A 24,632-nucleotide genomic window follows, 5' to 3' on the forward strand; every position below is an offset into this window, starting at 1 on the left:
CCCCTCCCTCTTCTTTTTCCTCAGTGGTAACCACGAGTTTGTCCTCCGTATCTGTGAGTCTGTTCGTTTTGTCTTAATCATTCATTCGTTTTATATTTTAGATTTCACATACAAGTGATAACTTAGAGTTTTGTTTTTCTCTGTCTGAGTTTTCACTAAGCCTAATACTCTCCAGGCCCATCCATGTTATTGTAATTGGAAGAGTTTCATTCTTTTTATTAATGGCTGAGTAATATTCCTCTGTGTGTGTATGCTCACACGCATATATGCACATGTTACATCTTTATCCGTTCATCTGTTGGTGGACATGTAGGTTGTTTCCACGGCTTGGCTATTGTAAATAATGCCTTGAGAGAAAGGGCTAGAGGCAGATGGTTCTAGGGGTTTCGTGTAGAGGGACCACACAGGCAAATGACCCAGGGCTTTTGCACCAAGAAGCCACCGATGTCCTCTGTTGTCTCTTCCCTCCAGGCGAGTGGCGAGTGGGGCCCATTCTGCTCCAAGTGAGGCCCCTAGCTGCAGCCCCTTTGGGAAAAAGAAGAAGTACAAAGACAAGTACCTGGCGAAGCACAGCGCAAGTACGCTCCCCGACTCGCCGCTGTTCCTGGTCTCCTGTGACCACATCCCTCTACCCGGTTCCACACAGGGCATGTGGGAGGAAGGCTGCTCATCACGCTTTCCCTCCAAGGATCCACCCTGACCACCTTCCAGACCTTTCTCAATATATCAGCCGACATCAGTATGACCCAGTGCAGGGTTTGAGCCACCTCAGACAGCGGCCTATTTTCCTGAACTAACTCTGACTGTGTTCTTTACCTGCCGTGGGCACAAGCAGGTTGTAGATAAGAAAGGAAGAATCATCCATGACTGAGCTACTGTCTGTTAAATGCCTCCTTCCTACGGGGAGCATTTTCAAGAAAGACAGGAGCAAATCACAGGACCTGAAAGCACCTGCCAAGTCGGGAGTCTCCATGGAGCCACAGAGGGCAGTTGTGTGACATGGGAGGTGGCAGGATCAGAGTCAGGATGACACTCACGTCCCCTGAGACAAAGGCCAGTACAGGCGGTACTGGGGAGATGACAGTGGTGGGGCTGATAGCTGGGGCCAAAAGCTTACAGAAAATTTGAGTGCAAAGAACTGACTGACAGCCATGTTGAGTTTCAATGGCAGGGGGATTGGGAAAACCAAGACATAGACCCCAAGGAAGGGCACCCACCATCAAGGGTCAGTCCCACCCGCAGTTGTCCCTACCAGTGTGCGAGCCTGTCTGGCTGATCTCATCCTGCCCGGTTTGCCCAGCTCTGGGATGACCTTGGCTTGCTTTTCTTTGTCCCTAGTTTTTGACCAGTTGGATGTTGTTTCCTACGAGGAAGTGGTTCGGCTGCCCGCGTTCAAGAGGAAGACCCTGGTTCTCATCGGTATCTTCTTGTTGCTTTGCTACTGGACACAACATTTCTGTTTGTGTTCCCCTGCCTGCAGGATGTACCCTGTCTCCATTGCCTCCCTGCCTGGAGGATGTAACCTACCTCCATGCCTTCTCCCCACTCTGTTCCTCCAAAAAAAAGTAGGGGGCAGTGAGGAAGAAAAGGAAGCGAGAAATCGGGTGTCCTGGGCCTCCATATGGAGCAGATCTAAGAGTTTACTGAGTCCTTACCAGGACTCACCTTGGTTCACGTTGCTACAGAGGGTAAACCTGATACAGTTTTCAGCAACTAATTCTTTTAGATGGTTTATCTGTCTGGCCGGCAGTAGGGATGCTCTAGGCCTATGCTTGCATTCTCCAGAAAAGGATTCAGAGCTCTTTGAAATGGAGCAAATCCTCCCTGTCTCTAGAGGGAAAAGGTTAGTTGGTTAGAGGATCTGTTTAAACTTGCAGGAAAAGCCTGTTCCATTCATTTGGGGGGAGTCTAAGAAGGCAAATAGCCTTCAGAAAGAAACTGAAAATGCCCTGTGGTAGCCAGCTCCTATGTGCAAATTACAGCTGTGTTCTGAATTGTCATCAGGACACCAGGCCTTGAAACCCTTGATCCTCCTGACCCAAGCCCTTCAGAAGCCCATGCTCTTTGCTTTGACCTGTCACTGATCGTGGGCTCTGAGAGATGAAAACCCATGTGTTAGTCCTCTTTTTAGCCCTGTCTTTGTCTCTGGGGAAAGAAATGGAAGCATTGATCTGCATGCCTGTCTCCTCTGTCCACGCAGGAGCCAGTGGGGTGGGCCGCAGCCACATCAAGAGTGCCCTGCTCAGCCAGAACCCGGACAAGTTTGCATACCCTGCCCCGTGTGAGTAGCTCAAGGGCCTGAGGGCCATGGTTCCATAGTGGTCTGTCTTTTTGTGATTTTTTTTTTTCCTTCTTGGCCATGCCACATAGCTGGGGATATCCCAATCTCCCTGGCTGGGACTGAACCCACGCTTTGGCAGCAAAGACATAGAGCCCTAACCACTAGACAGCCAGGGAAGTCCCTTCTTTGTGATTTTTTCCCCCAAACATTTGATGATCAAAAGAAAAGATCATTTGGAAAGATACAAATTTGTCCCCAGAATTGCTGCAACTAACAAAGTAGTTATGCTCTTGGTCAGCCTAAGAGACATAGTGACACTTCAATAACACATAGGGTCATTCAATAACTTAAAATGCAAACTGAGTTTGCAAGAGTGGGTGAAAAAGGTAAGGAGAAGTTGGGTCAAAGAAGGGAGACTTTCAGTGCGTTTCCAAGAAATCCAGACTATTTATTTATTTAAAAAATTTTTTCACAACACTGCATGGCACGTGGGATCTTAGTTCCCTGACTAGGGTTCAAACCTGTGCCCCAGCCTGCATTGGAGGGTGGAGTCTTAACCACTGGACTGCCTGTGAAGTCTCTGCAGATCTGCTCTGCAAAGATTTCCAGCTTCTGTGTCCCTGGGGTTGGTGTTGGAGAGAGAGGCAACTTTATGATGGCAAGAGGATGGTCGCTCACTCTGGAGCATTTAAACGTGTTCCCAGCCTGCTTCATTTTCTTGAGTCAGGCCCTGAGGGTCCTGAATAAGAAAGTGAAGTCGCTCAGTCGTATCCGACTCTTGGTGACCCCCATGGACTGTAGCCCACTCGGTTTCTCCAGCCATGGAATTTTCTAAGCAAGAGTACTGGAGTGGGTGGCCCTTGCCTTCTCCAGGGGATCTTCCGGACCCAGGGATCGAACCCAGGACTCCCATTTTGCAGGCAGACGCTTCACCGTCTGAACCACCAGGGAAGCCCTTAGAAGACTCCCTGAATCAGAAGCCCCTGCACTAAAGGCAGCTGGGGTGGTGGTGGCGACGCTAGGGTTCTGCGCCCTGGGAGCTGTGGAGGGGGGCCCCCGAGTGGCTCAGGGATTGATCGGGGTTCTTGGGGTGCAGATACGACACGGCCGGCCAGGAAGAGCGAAGAAGATGGCAAGGAATATCACTTCATCTCCACGGAGGAGATGACACGGAGCATCTCCGCCAACGAGTTCTTGGAGTTTGGCAGCTACCAGGGCAACATGTTCGGCACCAAGTTCGAGACTGTGCACCAGATTCACAAGCAGGACAAGGTTGCCATCCTGGACATCGAGCCTCAGGTGGGTTGGCGGGGAAGGCCGGAGCAGAGGAGAGCGTGGTGCTGAAGAGCACAGCTCAGGGGAACCTGCAGGATGTGCACCCCAGCTTCATGGGCTGTCACTGGGGTCACCAGGAGGAAGAGCTGGACCAGCCATGCCGGAGATAGTCCTGGCCTTGGTGAGGCCCTAAGATGCTGATTGCCAGGGGTCTGCTGTGACCACTGACTCTTTTTCCCCTCTCTTCTCTCTCCCTCCCTCCACTCCGTTTTTTTCCCAGACCCTGAAGATCGTTCGGACGGCAGAACTTTCACCTTTCATTGTGTTCATCGCACCCACTGACCAAGGCACTCAGGTGGGAATGTAGGGTCTGTGCAGGGGGGTGGGAGACCCGACAGATGTTGGCAGGGTGCTGGCAGAGCTCAGCGTCTTGGCTGCTGCTGTCTTCCTGCCCTTGAGGCCAAGAGGACAGAGCAGATGCGTCCAGTCTGTTCAGTTCAGTTGCTTAGTCGTGTCTGACTCTTGGCAACCCCATGGACCACAGCACGCCAAGCCTCCCTGTCCTTCACCAACTCCTGGAGTCTACCCAAACTCCTGTCCATCGAGTCGGTGATGCCATCTAACCATCTCATCCTCTGTTGTCCCCTTCTCCTCCTGCCTTCAGTCTTTCCCAGCATCAGGGTCTTTTCCAGTGAGTCAGCTCTTCGCATCAGGTGGCCAAAGTATTGGAGTTTCTGTTCAATGAGGAGTTGTTAACCCACTAGCCAGGCCATTGTTCCAGAAGCACGGAGATGGATGGTGGGCTTAAGAGGGGCAAATATGGGGGACAGGGACCCTGGACATATGTGGCCCTAGGCCCACAGGGGTCATGCTGTGGGGAGGGGTGACCGTGTAGAGAAGCCTCCTGGGTTCCTAGGGCCAACGAGCTCCAAACCCCACTGCAGACACTTTGCTTTTCACTGAACGCATCTGTGGAGACCTTCCTGGGCCTTTCTCAGGAGCTGTGGTCTCCTGTTGTGTGGATTCAGCAGAATTATTTAGTTCCCTAGGGATTCCCTACCGGCTCAAATGGTAAAGCGTCTGCCCGCAATGAGGGAGATCAGGGTTCGATCGCTGGGTCGGGAAGATCCCTTGGAGAAGGCAATGGCCACCCACTCCAGTACTCTTGCCTAGAAACTTTCATGGATGGAGGAGCCTGGTGGGCTACAGTCCATGGGGTCACAAAGAGTTGGATACGAGTGAGTGACTTCACTGTAGTTCCCTCACTGCCTTCTTGACGGCTGTTTAGGTTTAAAACTTTTAATAGCATCAATACAACAATCAATGATTCTGTGCATGTGCCTCCCATGTGCAAATCTGTCTGTGGGAGATTGCAGGCAGGGTCGTGTTGGGAATTTGGGATGTGGCAGGGGACTTGCCCCCGTGTTTCAGGAGCATGTCCTGCACTTTCATCTTTGGAGTCTGTTGAATGGGGAAGTGGAATCTCATTGAACTTGGGTGTTTGACTGGAAGCAGTAAAGCATCTTGTCTAGACTCCCGAGGGCCAGGTCTGTCCGTTTTTCTCTGAACTACCTGGTCAGCTCCTGAGCTTATTTTTGTTCGGTCACTGGCCTTATCAATTTCTGGGAACTCTGTGTGAGGGTCATTAGCCCTTAATAGTATCAGTTGCAACCCCCCCTCAATTTGGCCTTTTAGTGTTTATTGGGCTTCCCTGATGGCTCAGCTGGAAAAGAATCTGCCCGCAATGCAGGAAACCTGGGTTCGATTCCTGGGTTGGGAAGATCCCCTGGAGAAGGGAAAGGCTACCCACTCCAGTATTCTGGCCTGGAGAATTCCATGGACTGTATAGTCCATGGGGTTGCCAAGACTCGGACACAACTGAGTGACTTGCACTTTGCCTTTCACTTTCGTGTTTATTGCTACTGAGACATCTTCAGGGAGCACTTCTGCACACCCCAGCCAATTAACATTCTCAGGCAAGGGCTTCAGGGTTTTAGGCTTTTTTTTTTTTCAGTGAATGAAAGTCGCTCAGTCGTGTCCGACTCTTTGCAATCCCATGGACTGTAGCTCACCAGGCTCCTCCATCCACGGGATTTCCCAGGCAAGAATACTGGAGTGGGTTGTCATTTCCTTCTCGAGGGGACCTTCCTGATCCAGGGATTGAACCAGGGTCTCCTGCATTGCAGGCAGATTCTTTACCATCTAAGCCACCAGGGAAGCCCTTAGGCTTTTCAGCATGTGATTCAAAGTTGGGTGGTGGGCATGGCAATCAAGGCCTTCACTTGAACTGCCCTGGGCCTCCCAGGCAGAGCACACGCAGCCTGCTCCATCCATGGGCCTCTCCCTTCTCTCCTCCACAGACGGACACCCTGCAGCAGCTGCAGAAGGACTCAGAGGCCATCCGCAGCCAGTATGCACACTACTTTGACCTCTCGCTGGTCAATAACAGCGTTGAGGAAACGCTGAAGACATTGCAAGAAGCATTTGACCAGGCGTGCCGTTCCCCCCAGTGGGTGCCTGTTTCCTGGGTTTACTAAGCTTTGCAGCATAGGGGGGAGTGACCGGGGGCCCCTGTTCAGCCTTTGGAAGTCCACCCCGCCTTGCTCTTTTAAGACCACAGGCTCGCTAGCTTTGTATCAGCTTCTAGCTCTCTGCAACTCTCCTCCTCCTAAGGCCGGTGGGTGTCTTGTCTTGTTCACTTTTCTGAAGGGCTGGGCTGATTTCCCGACAGAGCAGGATTTCCAAAGTATCCCTGCGCACTGGGGGCCAGAAGCACTCAGCCAAGGCAGCTGCTAATCACAGCTGGTGCCCACAGGGAGGAAAAGCAATGGACCCCCTGACCCTCTGAAGCCTGCACCCCTTTTACCTTTGGTCACACTGGGCATTTCATGTGTCTTTGAAGAAAGCATTTGTCACTGCGACTTTCTACCCTGCCAAATCAAACAGCTGTGCAATAGGATGGGTCTGCTCTAGGGAAACCCTCAAAAGCAATAAAGGTATTGCTGTTAAAATGCCAGTGAGCTCGTGCCTTTTAACTCTCTGGTTCCCAGCCACGCCCCAAGCCCCTGGGATGTGGAGATACCTCTCCCGTGTTCTGAAGTCTCTCTCAAGCTTGCGACGACCTTAAGCCTAGAGGTCAGGCTCAACCAGATTTCTGGGTGCAGGTGGCGGTGTCTGTGTGCACATGAATACGCGTGTGTGGTGTACAAAGATGCGCTGGGAGCCAAAGTGTAAGTGGACTGACTCTACCTTCTGCTCCGGGGCAGGGGGAACGTGCTCTGAACTGTTTTGCTTCCACTTGCTTTGGACTTGATTTTGATACACCTACCAGATGTTTCCTTTTCCTCCTGAAAGCTACTCCCTTTTAGCTTTCTCTACCCATACCGACTGCCCGGGTAAAGGTGACATCCCCAGAATAAACTCCTCCATTGGCTCCCAGGAACCCAGGTGCAGCTCAAGACTTACATGAGGCTGGTGTCCATGTACAGGCACCTGAAAGTGTCTTACCCTGGATGGGAACCCACCATGGGAGCTTCTGGAGGCATTATGTCCAGGCATGCCTAGGGCAGGGGAAAGCCAGCCTTGGGATGGCATGTCCAGGTGGCTCTCAAGGGTCCCAGGCAGTGGAGGCCAACAGAAACCATCACTGGGAACATGGCCCTGACCCTCGCTGCATTCGCATGCCCCTCCCCACCACTCCACATACTGTTTTTGGTTCCAAATCACCTCCCTAGCCATCAGCACAAGCTTCAGCAGCTCTTGGCGTGGCTGAGCACAGATGTGTCTGCAGCTGCCTAAGTGACCCCTTGTCCCCCACATCCCGCCTGCCACAAACATGGAGAACCTTCTCCTCTCTGTGATTGTGGAGATCACCGAATTGGGGAAGATTCTTCAGTGATCTTGTGTCTTGAAGATGCCGGAGTATCTGATCCCACATCAGGCCCCAAGGGAAATGTTACCAGACACAGAAAAAGGTAACCACATATCCAGGAAAAGCACCACATTTCCACTAGGACATAAAGATCTCTACATTTTTAATTGCCATGTCTTTTTTTGTTGTTGTTCTGCTAACTTGTAGATCAACAATTAAGAAAAATCCAACAGGAATACTTAAAAAACTTCAGAAGGAAATTTAATCAAGTAAAAATTACAACCTTCTCCCAGCAGGGAAAGGAACGGAGGAGTAAAACAAAGCCTGGAGGAATGGTTTTTTTTGGGGGGTACTGAGCTCACAAACACAACTAGCCAGGTGGAGTCAGGCGCCTGAGGTTGTGTGTATATGTACAAACTGTGAAGTGTACACAAGGGAGGGCATGGAAAGAGCGCACAAGACAAGCGTGCCAGAGCCCTCAGCCAGGCCTCCACCTGGAAAGGAAATCCAGGTGACTGAGGGAACTCTTGACACGAGACTGCTGTCCTCAGCACGCTGGCAAAAAAGATTATTCCCTCAATAACATGATTCAGTTCTGGTTTTTGTTTTTTTTTTCACTTGCTCTAGACCATTTTGTGGAACTGCCTTTTTTTGTTTAGATACTTTTTAGACAAGGGAAGTGGAGAAGCCAACTGGGAGAGGCCCAGGATCATCAGCTGGCCCCAGGAAACAGCCGTGGGTGGGCACTGGGCAGCGCTGGGTCTGCAGGGGAGGTGCTGTGAGTCTCCTGGGCAGAGCAGCGGATGACGCCCAGTCTACCCCCTTCACCAGGGTCCTTACAACAGGACGAGATGGGGCGGCCGTGCCAGGGGGCCTCGGCAAGGGCTCTGTGAGCTGCTCCCACGTGCTGGCCTCTCCGCCCTTCTGGGGACCTCGGGTCCCCTCCCTCGAGGACCAACGGAGCTCCAGGTTCACAATAAGGCTTTGATGGCTCCTCCCACCTGGACGCTGTGCCACACGTGGCCGCCCCTACTCGGAGACCATTTCCGCTTTGATTTTCTTCTTCTTCTTCTTCTTGGTGCTGTCACTGTCCTGGGAGGAAAAGCAAGCATCTCGTAAGCACTGCCACTTTCCCAGTCCCACCCCGTTGGGGTCACTAGAAGGTGATGCTCATGACTCGGATGTCCTGGGTGACATCAATCTTGCGCATTGCAGTCCTGAGTTTTTCACCGATGCCTTTGCCTTCACGTACCCCAGCTCCGCAGCCTCCCAACCCACCACGCACGGAATCCTGAGCCGATGCTAGGAAACCTGGGCCCATCCCATCATCCCTCCCAGGCAGTGGGCAATGCCTTCCCCTCAGGGACCCATGGGGGCCCGGGTCCTGGGCCTGCCTGCACACACCCCAGCTCCTGGCTTCTCCGCAGCAGCTTTGGCCTTCTCCTTCTTTTTCTTTTTCTTTTCCTTCTTGACCACCTGCGGAGCCGCCGGGGATGTGTCCTCACTCTCGCTCTCTCGCTTCCGCTAAGGTGGAGACCACGGATGCACATTAGATCCGAGACCAACGTGGACAAGAACATTTTCAGTGAGTCACAAAAGGTGGGGAGCCAGCCTGCCAAGAGGATCCTGATGGGACCCGACAGGAAGTTTGCGAAAACCCCTGAAGGGGCCTGGTTTAGCAGGCATTCAGAGACTGTCATGCCTGAAGGCCAGGAAGCCGGGGGCACAGCCGGAGTGCCAGGGCAACACAGAAAGGCCGCCTCCTCCCTGGGGTGCTCCAGGGAGCCCTCAGAGGGGGCAGGTGGGTCAGGAACCCCACCTGCCAGGTTCCACGGCAGGCCCTTTTCAGGAAATTTGGTGCCACCCGCAGAAACAGACAAGCCACTGTGCCATCTGATGCCAGCGGCCCCCAGCCCTGAAGCCACCACGTGCACAGGTGTTTGCTGGCCTTCTGCCGAGTTCTGCCTGGCCTCGAGTATCCCGATCTCGATTCCAACATGCTCCTGCCACCCGTTGACCCCACTCTGTTCCACAGCTGTGGCCTGAGCTCAGCTGGCAGCCCAGGCCAGTCTAACCCCCAGGCCCACAGAACCCCCAACAGACACAACAGACCAGCAGCTGGTGCGGCTGGGTGGAGTGTTCCAAAGCCAGCACGGCACACCACTCACCTTTGGGGTTTTCACTACCTCAGCAACTACCGGCGTGGCTTTGACTGCTTTGGGTGGCACGTCTTTCTTGGCAGAATTGCTACGAGAGGAGCAGAAGCAAAGGGTAAGGGTCACGGACCTGCTGTCCTCAGAGGCCCGGCTGCACAAAGGCATATCCGGCCAGTCGAAAGCCACTGTAGAACACTGATGCTGGACAGAAGAGCTCACCACTGCCACTTGCAGCCTGACTCTGTCTAGAGTCCCACAAGCCAGGCTGGCAAGGGATAACCATTGGCTGTGTGGGGCCCAATGCCCTGACCTGCCTGGGGCAGCCAGGGTTCAGTGCCAGCCCCCAAGGCGAGTCCCAACAGCCCTTCCCTGAGCACATTTCCTCCATTACTGGCTCCGTACTCATTGGAAGGACTGATGTTGAAGCTGAAACTCCCAACAATCTGGCCACCTGATGTGAAGAGCTGACTCATTTGAAATGACCCTGATGCTGGGAAAGATTGAAGGTGGGAGGAGAAGGGGACAACAGAGGATGAGATGGTTGGATGGCATCACCAACTCAATGGACATGAGTTTCAGCAAGCTCCGGGAGTTGGTGATGGACAGGGAGGCCTGGCGTGCTGCAGTCCATGGGGCTGCAAAGAGTCAGACATGACTGAACAACTGGACTGAACCGAACTAAGTTGAGGTCCTCACCAGAGTGGACAGGAGGCGGCATCCAGCACTTGGGAGCTCCACGCCCTTCCCTCCTCCCCTGCCATCAAGGGACCCCGGCATTGAGGCAGGCCCCCTATCCACTGCGGGGCTGGCCAACAGCCACCCTCACCTGTAGTCGACATACTCTTGCATCCAGGTGGCAGGTGTGCTGTCGGTCGGCTTGCCGTGCTTATCCAAAAGGCCCTGCTTGATCATCAGCTTCTTCTGACTCGCCTAGAGGACCGACAGGGTGTCCAGGTTACAATAGTATCGATGCAAAGCAGATATCATAACCACACACACAGCAGAGCACTCGGAACTCACCCTCTCTTCCACGGGTGCAGACATGGGACTTTCAAAGGGCTTGCTGTATTCCTGGGAGCCTCTGCGGTCTCATTTGTACCACCTGCCATTCCAGTGGCCCCAGACGCTTCCCTCCCTGCTTCACCTCAGTATCTCACATCGTGTATTTCCACTGGAGTGGCTCAAGCAGAGATCCCTTGCCCCGATTCCCTGACCATGCCAAAGCCCTCATGGTGGACTCGAGGTGCCAGGGACCTTGTCACACCCCTTCGCAGGGCCCTCAACTATGCTGAAAGTCACCATCCCGTCCGTGGTGCAAGTGGACTGAGGTCCATCTACGATCCCCTTAGCCTAAAGATCCTCAGGTCCAAGTGAGGCACATTTCTAACCAGCACCGACTTCCCAGGGCCCGGCACAATGCCAGGACATGGCAGTGGAGACACACCAAGAGCTGCTCGAGTATTCAACAAAGCAAAACACAATGCTGTGCAGAGCACAGGCCCAGTCCCACTTACTTACTTTTGGCCCTAAACCCCATTTCCGAGGGTAAGTGTCTCTCTCCATGATAACTCTCTTGATCTTGGCTACAATGCCGTGGTCGCAGGTGGAGATCACTGCTGTGGTCATCAATGCAATTGCTGCAGGTGTTGGAAAGAGATAAAAGGAAAGACTTGATAACCAGTGAGGCCAAATGCCGCCGTTTTATACAAGTTTTACAAACTTCTTGAAAACTTGTAAGCTTGGACTTCCCTGGTGGTCCAGTGGTGAAGAATTCACCTTCCAATACACAGGACACAAGTTCGATTCCAAGTTGGGGAACTCAGATCCCACATGCCACAGGGCACCTACTCCGGGGTGCCATAAGCAGTGAGACCACGCACAACTAGAGAGAAGCCCACATAGCACAATGAAAGATCCTGTGTGCCACCACTAACACCCAACACAGCCAAACAGATAGATGATTTTTTAGAAAACAATCTCATTGTTGAAATAAAACTCTTAAGCTCTACTGCCTTGAGGTTTCCATTGCGGAGAGTTGCATATGGAGAAAATTCACCATCAGGGGAAGACAGCCTGTGAAATCATGTTCCACTTATCAAGTGCAAAAAAATACTGATACTGATCACACTCATCAAAACCTATGCTTTGGACGTCCTCAGAGGAGACTTCTTAAGTATTCAACTGGCCAAAAAGTTCACATTTTTCAGTTACATGTCTCAGAAAAATCCAAACCCATTTTTTGGCCAGGCCGATACATCCAAAGCTCTTTAATGTGCATTATTTACACCAGGAATAAAGTGTGTCATCAGGATCCCTTTCTAGCTGTGCACAATCAAGGTGGCCACAGAGTGGCTAGCAGCCAGAGGGGAAGGGCCACCTTGATAACGAATCCCAAAGACATACATGTCATGCTTGGAGCTCAGACGGGGACAATCCAACAGTAGCTAAAGTTGTGCAAGTTAGCGTTGCACAGAGAGGGAGCAGACTGAAGGCTCCACAGTTACCACCTTTATTCCCCATCTGTTGATGATTTCTTCTCTCACTGGAGAGCTAAACCACTGAGACAAGGCTCCTAACAGCAGCTGGCGGGACAAGAGGAAACCCCGCTGACCCCTTCTCACACATGCCTGTCCGAACTGGACCTTTGTGCTGTGACCACCCCACAGACCCCAAGGAACACAGGGATTTATTCGGTCACCCCGAGGGAGCCAGGCCTCGGGCACCGCCTCCAAGGGAGCCTGGCTGTGATGGTGCAGAGCGGACAAGGGCCGCTTGCCTCTTACCCATGCAGATTGCCTCCCCTTTGGTGGTGATGACCACGATCTCCTGATTGACCTCAATGCCGTCCTCGTAGCGCAGGACACCTGGGAGCATGATCTTTGCCCCGTAGCAGATGGCGTTCACCTGGCAGGATGGCAGCACCATGAGTGCCCCCGTCACAGGGCGGCCCCTGCCCTCTGCCCCACCCCACACTGGGCCAAAGTGGGTCAGGGGGACCAGTGAGCACCCCCTACCCGTCCCAGAGGCCCGACAGCATCCACAGCCTGCCATGCAGCTTGGATCACAGCTGCCACCCACCACAGATTGATTCAGAAATGTAACCAGGGCTGAAGTCGCTACTCCTGTCCAGAGTTTACCTGTTCTCTATGTCTCAGCATGAAGGGAAAACACCCTAATAGAGCTAGGTAATAACTACCTTCCCAGGTCATATTCCTAGGTAATAATTACATCCCCAAAGGAATGCACAAGCAACACTGCCAAGGCCTGCTGAACCAATGCTACACGTTTTGACATGTCCTTTACGGACCTAGAGATACATGTCAAGGCCAACTCTCCCTGAGTCTGCCCACACTTGAGGTGTTCAATCCACCCTGAGGGTCTTGTCTTCACTCGCCATATTTCTCCCCTCCCTTGAAATTCCCCCAGAAGCCACTAATTTGACCCTATCAAAAGGGAATCACATTCACGTTGTCTTGTGTACTTTTTTCTCTATCATTATAGGAGCAGATTGTGGTATGCCTCTTCAGTTTTTTGTCTTTTATTATAAACTCTAACATCTATACAGTCAAACATGTATATAGTTTAAGATCTGAGTATGAATGAACAAGCTCAAATTATTAAATATATAAATGATTACTTTCTATGAGATTATTTAGTATGCATACTAAGAAAAAAGGCTTGATAATCTCCGCGATATTTAGGTTTTATGGCCTCAAATTGGGATTTCAACAAAGCTTCTAATGGAGATTCCGAAAGGAGAACTAGCCAACTCTCTAATCTCAATCATTTATCCCCATCAAAACAACTTTTTCTAGCAATAGTTTAAAAAAAAAACCAAGGTGTCTTAGGCACATGCAAAACTACCAGTTTACGGGAAGAGCAAATTTAATGTACCACTAACAGTCTATTTCTTGAACCAAGTTACTTACTCTAAACATTTAATGGAATCAGGCCCAATATTAAACTTTAACTTTATATTTGGTTTTCACTTAATAAAGTTAATCATAAATACTTCCATTAACAAAAATAAATTAATCCAGTGTTCAATATACGAAACCAGAAAAAAAGAAAAGAAACCCCAAGGAAAATAGCGGTTGTAAGATCACAAAATCCTATTTTATTTCTTTAAATAGAATGAAATTTTCAGGCCATGGACCACATCTCCTCTCCTGAGCTCCCATTTTGTGCAAACAGAACTTACTGCACTATCTTTCATGACTAGCCGTTTATGAGACGTCAACAGCTTTTCCAAAGGGTAAACAACTCGCCGCAGGTAACTCTCATCCTTGTGGTTATCATACAGCCATTGGGCATCAAGCACATCATGCATCGTCACCATGTGGTCCTGGGAAGTAGCCACACATGAAAATTAATAAAGTGCCATTGTACTCCCAATAGAAAATGGACCTCACACTTCCAAACACTGAATCAGTTTTGTCTCGTCTGCTAGTCCAAACTCATTAGTCTTCGGTCTGTTTTCAGTCACCTCTGTAACTGGTGGTCTAGTAAACCTAAGCAGGCATATCTGGAGGCTAGGGAGTAAACGAATAGAGTAACAGTCTCCATCCACACACACCCCAGCCTGTGTTTTAATGTCCCAAAGTTTAATTAACAGAACAGGGAAGCTGCCCCGGACTGAACTCAACACTTTGGAAACTGCCTTATCTGAGATGGGAGGTAGGTAGAGTTCCACCAAGGGCTGGAAGATCTAAGTATCAGCCGGCTTTAAGAAAAAAAAAAAACTCCTACCTATGACATACCTTTTCACTCATGACTCCAGAACGAACCCTCCGGAGTTCCTGCATCTGACCACCAACTCCCAACAACAAACCAAGGTGAACACACAGCGTCCGAATATAAGTGCCAGCCTCACAACTCACCCAGAAGATTCCTAAAACACACGCACACACAAAAGTAGCACATATTTTCCTAAGTAAACACATGAAAGAAAGAAAAGAAAGTGAAGTCGCTCAGTTGTGCCCAACTCTGCGACCCCATGAACTGTAGCCCACCAGGCTCCTCCATCCATAGAATTTTCTAGGCAAGAGTACGAGAGTGGGTGGCCATTTCCTCCTCCAGAGGATCTTCCCGACCCAGGGATTGAACCTGTGTCTCCCATGTTGCAGGCAGAACACTTTACCGTCTGAGCCACCAGGGAATCCCTTAGGGAGAAAGGTATTGAGTATGATGTTTACTTTAAGTCTTTCTTTATGGATACCTGTATCAGGTTGAGGAATTATTCTTCTATGCTTAACTCACTGAATAGTTTTTATTATAAAAGGGTGGGCTTCTGTGGAGGCTCAGATGGTAAAGTGTCTGCCTGCAATGTGGGAGAGACCTGGGTTCGATCCCTGGCTCAGGAAGATCCCTTGGAGAAGGCAATGGCCACCCACTCCAGTACTCTTGCCTAGAAAATTCCATGGATGGAGGAGCCTGGTGGGCTACAGTCCACGGGGTCGCAAAGAGTTGGACACAACTGAGCGAATTCACTTTCTTTAAGTAAACACATGACCAGGTGAGAAACCCAGTTATTCTCTACCTGCAGCAGCGAAACTGGAGATGACACAGGCCACAACTACCCCATACGCTCAAGGCAGCTACTTTTACCAGACTCTGATTCTGGAAAATTCATTCGACACCAGAGTTCTCTGTGTCAGCTCGGCACCCCACAGGCCTGAGGACCCACCTAATCGTCTTTCAGGGTCATACTCAATCATTTTGCTCTCGTAGATGGTTCTGACTCGGAGTTGCCTTTTTACCGCAGCAATGAGTGGGGGTCGCTGGAATAAGGCACCTGTCAGGGTTTCTAGGGCCTGGGAAGAAACACAAACGAAATTGCTCTTACTGCATGGACTCTCAAAGACGATCAAAGGGCAGATTTGAGGAGTTTAAGGGCACAAGTGACACACAGAAGTTCTCTTGCAATCATTAAAAGGGCCTTTCAATTTTTGAACTCCACACGGGTGGCTCAGGACTGATCAGAAGCCTCCTCAGAAGGGACATGAGCAGAAGTATCTCTGCCATCTGCAGTCACCTGCCCAGGTTGGCCCAGTGGCTCAGGTGGGTTCCCTCCAATGACAGACTCACCCTGGAAAGCTGAGTCCCCCCTTCGATAGCATTGTGCAGCCGGACAATCCCCACATACTCTTTGCCTGTAAAATGACAAGAGTAGTCAGGTGTGGCCACCGAGTTTGCTGTTATTTCCTATATGCCTGTATCACTTGTAATCTTGTGCAGCCACGGAAAGCAGGAAAATTTCTATCAAATTTGCAGGAAGACAGATTTCAGGGTGCAGATGTAGGAAAGGAACAAAGACCCTAATGTCGTAGGTTCAATTCTCAACATGCTGAGAAGGACAAGAACACCTGTGGACAGTCTGCCTGGAGGGCACCTTGCAAGGCCAAGTAGAATTTTCCCTGATGACAACAAGGAAGCATTATTTTAGGCAGAAGCTGCAGGGTATTTCGAGGAGCCTGAAGTGACAGGCCTGCAGTCAGACTTGGACTCAGCTCTGCCTCAGGGCTAGAAGCAGATCCACTTGGCTCCACATGTTTATCAAAAGCACCCAGAACTCCCAACAAGGCAGCCTCATCAGGATCTGGCAGAAAACAGAAGGCACATACCAAGCCAGAGTATCCCTTGCTTCTGTTTTTTTTTTGTTTGTTTGTTTGTAAGATTTTACCAATGTAAGAAATCACTTCTGAAAATCACATGCAGAAGGGCAAGGAAACACAGAAAGCCTTCCCAGCTTCAAGTTGCCCCATCCTTCCTCCCACTCTGATTTACCTGCGCTCTGCTGTGATTTCACCAAGCGAGTGGCTCTTTCGATGCACACTATTAAACAACCAGTCACCTTGGGATCCAGGGTTCCACTGTGTCCCGTCTTCTCGACCCGAAGTATTCGCCGGATCCAGGCTACCACCTCATGGGAAGAGGGGTTGGAGGGCTTGTCAAGGTTAATAAAACCTGTCCTAGATTGGGAAAGAAATTACTGTATCATCAACTCTGGGCCTCGGATGAAAATTAAATTTGCAGAGTAAAAACCAAGTGTTGACCATGGGCACAGGTTATCATATATATCGAGGGCATGTCACACATCCTTGAATAACTGATGTGAAAGGGTCACTGTGCAAAGAAGTGTGAACAGTGCTTGCTCCCAACATACTTACCTGATGTAGTCCCCAATCTCCCTCTTCAGAGGATTTGAACCACAAGGAAGAGGTGTGTAATGTGTTGTCCTTACATTTAGCTTATCAAAATTCTAGAAAGCAATGATAAAACACAAAATAAGCAATAAATCATTAACACGTAGAAAATTAAGTCAGGACCACTACGAACCATGATAAGGCGACCCTTTGGGTTCCTGTTTTGGATCTTGCTCCTGTATTTCCATTATCTGCTGTGACAGACTGCTAAGCCCCACTACATGCTGGAGAAATTACCCAAGTAAGAAGACCTCCTGGGGTCCTACGAACAAATGTGGCTTCACTGCACAGGCTTATGCGTAAAATACAGACTAGTTTTGATTTTTTTCAGGGACCAAAGGTAGCCAGCTGGAGGATGACTGGCAACACCTGACCAGCTCACTCCTGCCTTTGACGCTCCCATTCCACTCCTTATATTTGCTTCTCCTCGCTCTTTCCAAGCTTCCACCACCAGTCTGAAAACGCTCCCTTCAGTGCAAGTTCATTAGCTTCATGTTGGTACTTCCCACAAGCAGCATGTTTCTCCCACCTTTAGATTTTACATTCCATGATGGTAGGACTGTTGCCAACATGATTTACTGGCAGGTAAAAATAAGAGAACCAGACGCTATCTAAATGGCAGACACACCTGGCCAAGCAGAAATTCAACTGCATTGAATTATATAAACAAATCTCATATTTAACCTCCTATTTAGTGGTTGATTCAAATTTTCTAGGCAAGAATACTGGAGTGGGTGGCCATTTCCTTCTCCAGGGGATCTTCCTGACCCAGGGATCAAACCCGGGTCTCCCACATAGCGGGCAGACACTTTACCGTCTGAGCCACCAGAGAATCCTGTCTTTCAGTAAACTTACCTCCTAATCTCATAGCTGGCACCCATTATGTCAGTATCGAAATTTTAACTCTATTCGTTACTGAACTACTTTATAAAAAACCCAACACAATAGTCAATAACTTCTAGAGTACATGATACATGCTGGGCACTTCGGCACGTTTCATGGATCACCTCCTGCAACCCTCAGTGGGCCTTCTGAAAGAGCAGGTATTATTTGCCAGGAGCCTCAGAGAGGTCAAGATTAGCCTAAGGTCACAACAGTGCCTGACCCAAAGGGGTCTAGCATCGAAACCTATGCTGTAAAGCATATATTACTCCACAAACCAGTAAATGTCTGTAAAGTGAAGCTAAGTACAGAAATTGAGAATTGTTTATAAAATTTGATAGCAGTCTCACATTGTTGCAAAATTTACCTGTATTCCACAAGTGTTGGGTACACTGGAAATTAAGGAAAAAAAAAAAAAACAACTCGGGTCTTCATCTCAACTACCTTGAGGAACACTGATTTAGGCAGCCTCACCTAGCCTTGCCTAAGTCCAGGATCCATTCTTAATCAACAGTGTAAAAGCCAGACGTTGAGGTGATGCAAAACACATACCTTTAGCAACAGAGGCCACTGAGACGTGTCCAACTGAGCCACTCTGGATTCAGGTTTGATGAGAAATTCTTCAGCATGTTGTATTTCCTTCCAGAGGACAGAAACACAACTTGTTAAGACTCCCCACTTGAATGTGAACCCTTCTATTACAACCACCAAGGTCTACACCTGTGCAATTAAAAACAAGGTGTCTATGCCTATTCACTGAGATCTCCATAAGAAAGAGAAGAAATAAACGAAGAATTGAGAAAAATAAGTGAAGTGGCACCAAGATGGGAATAGCCAATTTAAGAGAAAAGAGGGATAGTGGGTCTGATAAGAAAGACAATTTCAGGGAAAGCAGTCACTGTGGGCAACACCATTTAGCAAAGTGTGCCTGACAGCAGAGACCTAGGCTGGATGGAGCTTTATAGTTTCTATCTCACGACCGCAAACGATGACACCCCATTCCTTCAAAATCTTCAGAAACAGTTCTTTTCTGCAATCTGGCCTCTAAGAAACCTTTCTTTTGAGTCGGAGCAGAGTAAAAATATTCCTACTCACCGCCACAGCCTCCTCTGGTAATGATTTCCGCTCCTTTTTCTTCTTATGTTTCTTCGGCAAAATAAGGACTTAAAAAACACACACAAGAATTGGGAGTTTTCCCCGAAAATCAAGGCGATCGAGTTGAAAATAGAGGACGCGTCAGGGAAGCTGAAAAACGGCCATCTGGTATAGGCTCGTAGGGAAAGCGAGGGGGGTCAGGCCAGTGCCCGGAGCGGCCGGGCGGGCTCGCGATAGCAGGCGCACGTGTCCCCCTCCAGCCCGGTTCACCACGTGGCCGCGCGGGGCTGAAAGGCCCTCAGCCCGCAAGTTCCGTCAGGGACCGTCCGACGGTCCTCGAGGGCTTGGGGCCCCTAGAACTTTTTCGCTTAGGAGCTCCGCGCCCGCCCGAGCCCCTCGGCCCCTTCTCTTTCCTTCCTTGTGCGGCGCTGACCACGGCGGCAGAACGGGGGAGCGCGACCCAGGCCCAGTCGGCGGGAGGCCTGGGCCTCATGGCGTCACGTCACCGCGGGGGCCTCTCAATCTCTCGCCCTCACCCCGTGGAGCCAAGGCCAAGCGACAAGGTCGGCGGGAGGCGCGGCGGCTGGAGCCAGCGGACAGTTCTGGTCTCGATGTCCGCCACCCCCCACCCCCGGCTCCCCCCGTCGGAGGTCGCGACCCGGGCCCGGCCGGCCAACCACCGGAGAACCGCCCTCACCTTCCGCGTCCGCCATGTTGCCCCGCTGAGCTCGCGAGCCGCGTGGGCCACCGCCGCCGAGGAAGCGCCTGCAGGGTCCCGCCGCCGTCAAGCTGCGCCGCTAGGCCCCGCCCACCTGTGCGCCGCCCCGTGCGTGTCGTGCAGAGGGGCGGGGCGAAGCGGCGCGGAGCCCCCAGCGCGCGCTTGCCGGCCGCACCATCTCATTGGCGGCCGCGGCGGCCCGCGCTGGTACCGCCGCGCGAGCGCCTAGGGCTTCGCCCCGCCTTCAGCGGCCCGGCCGGGGAGCGCCTGCGCAGCCCACCTGGGCGGGGCTTAGCTGTGGGCGTGGCCGGGCGAAGGTCTAGTCTTTTTTACAGGTTTTTTTTTTTATGTGAAACTTGGGCCCACCAGTCCATTCTAAAGGAGATCAGCCCTGGCTGTTCTTTGGAAGGAATGATGATAAAGCTGAAACTCCAGTACTTTGGCCACCTCATGCGAAGAGTTGACTCATTGGAAAAGACTCTGATGCTGGGAGGGACTGGGGACAGGAGGAGAAGGGGACGACAGAGGATAAGATGGCTGGATGGCATCACCCACTCGATGGACGTGAGTCTGAGTGAACTCCGGGAGTTGTTGATGGACAGGGAGGCCTGGCTGCTGTGATTCATGGGGTCGCAAAGAGTCGGACACGACTGAGCGACTGAACTGAACTGAACTGGGCACCTGGTCACGTGTCTCAACTTTCCTAGCTTCCCCACCCCCCGACCCTTCAAGGTGGCTGTCGGATCGGTCCTGATGCCGAAATGAAGACAGACGTCGAGGCACATAGAGCTTTGCAGCTTCTAATTTCCATCCTGCTAGAGCGGCACTGCCCAATAGAAACAGAGTGCGAGTCCCTTGTGGAATTTTAAATTTTCCAACATCCACTTGAAAAAAAAAAAATAGACGGTTACATCGGTTTCAGTAACAGACTGTATTTAACACAACGATCGGCAATATTATTGTTTTAGCATATAAGCAATGCACAATATTATGAATGACATATTTTGGTATTTTTTTGTTTGGTTGGTTTTTTTTCTGTACCAAGTCTTCTGGTGATGCTTTCCGGTCACAGCGCAGCTGGATTGCAGCTCCACTGCGGGTCTCCTTGAGCTTCCCTTGGGGCTCAGCTGGTAAAGAATCCGCCTGCAATGCAGGATACCTTAGTTCGATCACTGGGTGGGGAAGATCCCCTGAAGAAGGGAAAAGCTACCCACTCCAGTATTCTGGCCTGGAGAATTCCATGAGGTCGTAAAGAATCGGACACGACTGAGCGACTGAACTGAATTGGGCTCCAGGTGAAGTGATCAATACTCACAGGTCGGTCGCGGTGGCGGTACTAGATCGCCAAGCAACTAGCGGCTCCAGGTTCCAGCTCTTTTCCCTCTTCCTTTCATCCACTTCTCTTCTCGCTCTCAAGTGGGGATTCTTACACCTAGCCCCCATAGACTTGATTGATCTGGAGTTATTTCTTTATTGCTGTTGTCAGTGGAATTTTTACCATCATCTTTTCTAACAAGCTACTACTGACAGAAGAAGACAACTATGGCTCTTCTTCCATTTCCTCCTGTGCCGTCCAAAGATTAGGAATTTTTCCATTTTATTTGTGGCTTAAAATATACACAGTGACAGATTTCCTCTTTTTGGTATCTAAAATCACTGTGGATGGTGACTGCAGCCATGAAATCAGAAGATGTTTGCTCCTTGGCAGGAAAACCATGACAAACCTAGACAGTGTTGAAAAGCAGAGACGTTATTCTGTTGGCAAAGATCCATATAGTCCAGGCTATGGTCTTCCCAGTGGTCACATATGGTTGTGAGAGCTGGATGGTAAAGTGGAGTGCTGAAGAATTGATGCCTTCAAACTGTGGTGCTGGAGAAGACTTCTGAGGGTCCCTTGGACAGCAAGGAGATCAAACCAGTCAGTCTAAAGGGAAATCAGCTGCAGTCCATGGGGTCGCTAAGAGTCGGACACGACTGAGCGACTTCACTTTCACTTTTCACTTTCATGCATTGGAGAAGGAAATGGCAACCCACTCCAGTGTTCTTGCCTGGAGAATCCCAGGGACAGGGGAGCCTGGTGGGCTGCCGTCTATGGGGTCGCACAGAGTCGGACACGACTGAAGCAACTTAGCAGCAGCAGCAGCAGCAACCTTGAATACTCTTTGGAAGGACTGATGCTGAAGCTGAAACTCCAGTATTTTGGTCATCTGATGCAAACAGCTGACTCATTGGAAAAGTCCCTGGTGCTAGGAAAGATTGAGGGCAGAAGGAGAAGAGGGTGTCAGAGGATGAGATGGCTGGATGGCATAACCAATGCAATGGACATGAACTTGGGCAAACTTTGGGAGATGGTGAGGGACAGAGAGGCCTGGTGTGCTGTAGTCCATGGGGTTGCTGAGTCGGACACGACTGGGCTACTGAACAACAACTTCGCTGTTGCTCAGATGGTAAGGAATCTGCCTGCATTGTGGGAGACCTTGGTTCAATCCGTTGTTCAGGAAGATCCCCTGGAGGAGGAAATGGCAACCCACTCCAGTATTCTGGCCTGGAGAATTCCAAGGACAGAGGAGCCTGGTGGGCTACAGTCCATAGCGTTGCAAAGAGTTGGACATGACTGAGTGACTAACACTTTCATTTTTCTTTTTTTTTTTTTTAATTTATTTATTTTAATTAGAGGCTAATTACTTTACAATATTGTATTGGTTTTGCCACACATCAACATGAATCTGCCACGGGTGTACACTTTCATTTTTCATCAGTTCAGAACTGTTGCTCAGTCATGTCCGATTCTTTGCGACCCCATGAACTGCAGCACGCCAGGCCTCCCTGTCCATCACCAACTCTCGGAGTTTACCCAAACTCATGTCCATCGAGTTGGTGATGCCATCCAACCATCTCATCCTCTGTTCTCTCCTTCTCCTCCCACCTTCAATCTTTCCCAGCATCAGAGTCTTTTCAAATGAACCAGCTCTTCACTTCAGGTGGCCAAAGTATTGGAGTTTCAGCTTCAATATCAGTCCTTCCAATGAACACTTAGGATTGATCTCCTCCAGGATGGATTGGTTGGATTTTTCATCAGATCAGATCAAATCAGTCGCTCAGTCGTGTCCGACTCTTTGCAACCCCATGAATTGCAGCACGCCAGGCCTCCCTGTCCATCACCAACTCCCGGATTTTTCATATATGTGTGTGTGTGTGTGTGTGTGTGTGTGTGTGTGTGTGTGCGTGCACATATGTACACACATATATAATTGGTTTTTCCTCATTTAACTTTTATTCTATCTACAATTTATTTTGTTGTACTCCTTGGAAGAAAAGTTATGACCAACCTACATAGCATATTGGAAAGCAGAGGTATTACTTTGCCAACAAAGGTCCGTCTAGTCAAGGCTATGGTTTTTTCAGTGGTCATGTGTGGATGTGAGAGTTGGACTGTGAAGAAAGCTGAGCGCTGAAGAACTGATGCTTTTGAACTGTGGTGTTGGAGAAGACTCTTGAGAGTCCCTTGGACTGCAAGGAGATCCAACCAGTCCATTCTGAAGGAGATCAGCCCTGGGATTTCTTTGGAAGGAATGATGCTAAAGCTGAAGCTCCAGTACTTTGGCCACCTCATGCAGAGAGTTGACTCATTGGAAAAGACTCTGATGCTGGGAGGGATTGGGGGCAGAAGGAGAAGGGGACGACAGAGGATGAGATGGCTGGATGGCATCACTGACTCCATGGACGTGAGTCTGAGTGAACTCCAGGAGTTGGTGATGGACAGGGAGGCCTGGTGTGCTGTGATTCATGGGGTCGCAAAGAGTCGGACACGACTGAGCGACTGAACTAAACTGAACTGAAGGTAATCATAATAATACTCTAACTTAATGTTTTATACATAAGCCTTAAAGTTTTATACATAAGAATGTTTTATTCTCTGTAAGAGAATAAATATTCTTTACATGTTCTTAATGGTTCATACACACTTTGTATAAATACAAAGTCCACAGTGTCAACCAGCATTCCATTACACCCCCCCCATTATTTTATAATGCTTTATTGATACATATTTAGCTAAATTTCAGGAATTCACTAATGGTTCTCCAACACTCCTCATCTGATCTGTTAGCAAAGCCTGGCACCTTTGCTTTCAACAGATCCAGAACCTGATGGTTTTTCCCCACCCTTGATGCTGTCATTGGAGTTCATGCCATCCTTATCTCTCTCCTAGATTTCTTCCTCTGTAGTTCCTCCCTCTTTCTGCTTGTTTCAACTATACTGTCTTCTCAACACAGCCTCTGGAGACACCATGAAACTATAAGTCAGGCCATGTTGCTCCTTTGCTCCAATCCCTTCGATTGCGTCCCATCTCTAATGGGATGAAGATTGCCCCCCATAGGATACATCCTAACACCTGAACCCTATGAATATGAACTTATTTGAAAAAAGCGTGTTTGCAGAGGTCCTGCAGTGAAGCATCTGCGGATGAGGTCATCCTGGATGACTCAGGTGGGCCCCAAATCCAATGACAAGTGTCCTTCGAAGAGAAGAAAGGACACAGACAGAAGAGAAGACCGTGTAAACATAGAGGCGGAGACTGGAGTGATTTGAGACTTCAGCCTCTAAATCGGTAAGAGAATAAATGTTCTTTAAAGCCACCCAGTACAAATGAACCCATTTTCAAAACAGAAATAGTCACAGATGTCAAACATAAACAAGGGGATAAGGAGGGGGAGGAACGTATTGGGAGTTTGGGACTGACATATACACACTACTATATATAAAATATAAAATAGATAACTAATAATAGTTAACTAGGTAAATAAAAATATATAATATATAAAATAGATAACTAACAAGTACCTGTTGTATAGTATAGGGAATTCAATAGTCTGTAATGGCCTACATAGGAAAAGAATCTAAAAGAGAGTGGAGATATGTATATGTATAACTGAATTACTTCACTGTACAGCAGAAACCAACACACCATTGTAAAGCAACTCTACTCCAGTAGTCTTAGTCACTCAGTCATGTCTGACTCTTTGCAACCCCATAGACTGTAGCCCGCCGGGATTCTCTGTCCACTGGGATTCTCCAGGCAAGAGTACTGGAGTGGGTGGCCGTTTCCTTCTCTCCAATCAAAGTGAATTTTTTTAAAAAAATTAAAGAT

The 24,632-nt window shown here is 49.7% G+C and overlaps 2 protein-coding genes and 1 non-coding gene across 4 annotated transcripts in view; 1 reads left to right on the forward strand and 2 right to left on the reverse strand.

Annotated features, from left to right (window-relative positions):
• Positions 1-6,572, forward strand: part of MPP1 (MAGUK p55 scaffold protein 1) — a 32,821-nt gene extending 26,249 nt beyond the window's left edge. The window contains exons 7-12 of the mRNA XM_070784191.1: positions 472-578; positions 1,339-1,419; positions 2,201-2,281; positions 3,378-3,580; positions 3,837-3,911; positions 5,917-6,572. Of these exons, the coding sequence (XP_070640292.1) occupies positions 472-578; positions 1,339-1,419; positions 2,201-2,281; positions 3,378-3,580; positions 3,837-3,911; positions 5,917-6,093 (724 nt within the window). The 3' untranslated portion in view covers positions 6,094-6,572. The remainder of the gene's footprint in view (positions 1-471; positions 579-1,338; positions 1,420-2,200; positions 2,282-3,377; positions 3,581-3,836; positions 3,912-5,916) is intronic.
• Positions 6,573-7,666: 1,094 nt separating this feature from the next.
• Positions 7,667-19,585, reverse strand: DKC1 (dyskerin pseudouridine synthase 1). 2 transcript variants are annotated; one of them, XM_070784188.1, is made up of 15 exons: positions 19,463-19,584; positions 18,766-18,833; positions 18,223-18,309; positions 16,753-16,844; positions 16,370-16,554; positions 15,671-15,735; positions 15,270-15,396; positions 14,344-14,474; positions 13,785-13,928; positions 12,367-12,487; positions 11,102-11,220; positions 10,410-10,513; positions 9,596-9,674; positions 8,832-8,951; positions 7,667-8,519 (listed from the first exon to the last, which is right to left on the reverse strand). In XM_070784188.1, exons 1-15 carry the CDS (start codon positions 19,476-19,478, stop codon positions 8,457-8,459), a joined length of 1,521 nt encoding a protein of 506 aa, XP_070640289.1. In that variant the 5' UTR covers positions 19,479-19,584; the 3' UTR covers positions 7,667-8,456. The 2 variants fall into 2 exon arrangements, with proteins under 2 accessions (XP_070640289.1, XP_070640290.1); XM_070784189.1 differs by lacking the exon at positions 13,785-13,928 and having other exon boundaries at positions 19,463-19,585.
• Positions 14,107-14,238, reverse strand: LOC139181800 (small nucleolar RNA SNORA36 family). Its single transcript, XR_011565539.1, has one exon. It is a non-coding gene; the product is annotated as a small nucleolar RNA SNORA36 family (small nucleolar RNA).
• Positions 19,586-24,632: the final 5,047 nt, after the last annotated feature.

Source organism: Bos indicus, chromosome X, assembly GCF_029378745.1.
Source record: "Bos indicus isolate NIAB-ARS_2022 breed Sahiwal x Tharparkar chromosome X, NIAB-ARS_B.indTharparkar_mat_pri_1.0, whole genome shotgun sequence".
NCBI classification, from domain to species: Eukaryota; Metazoa; Chordata; class Mammalia; order Artiodactyla; family Bovidae; genus Bos; species Bos indicus.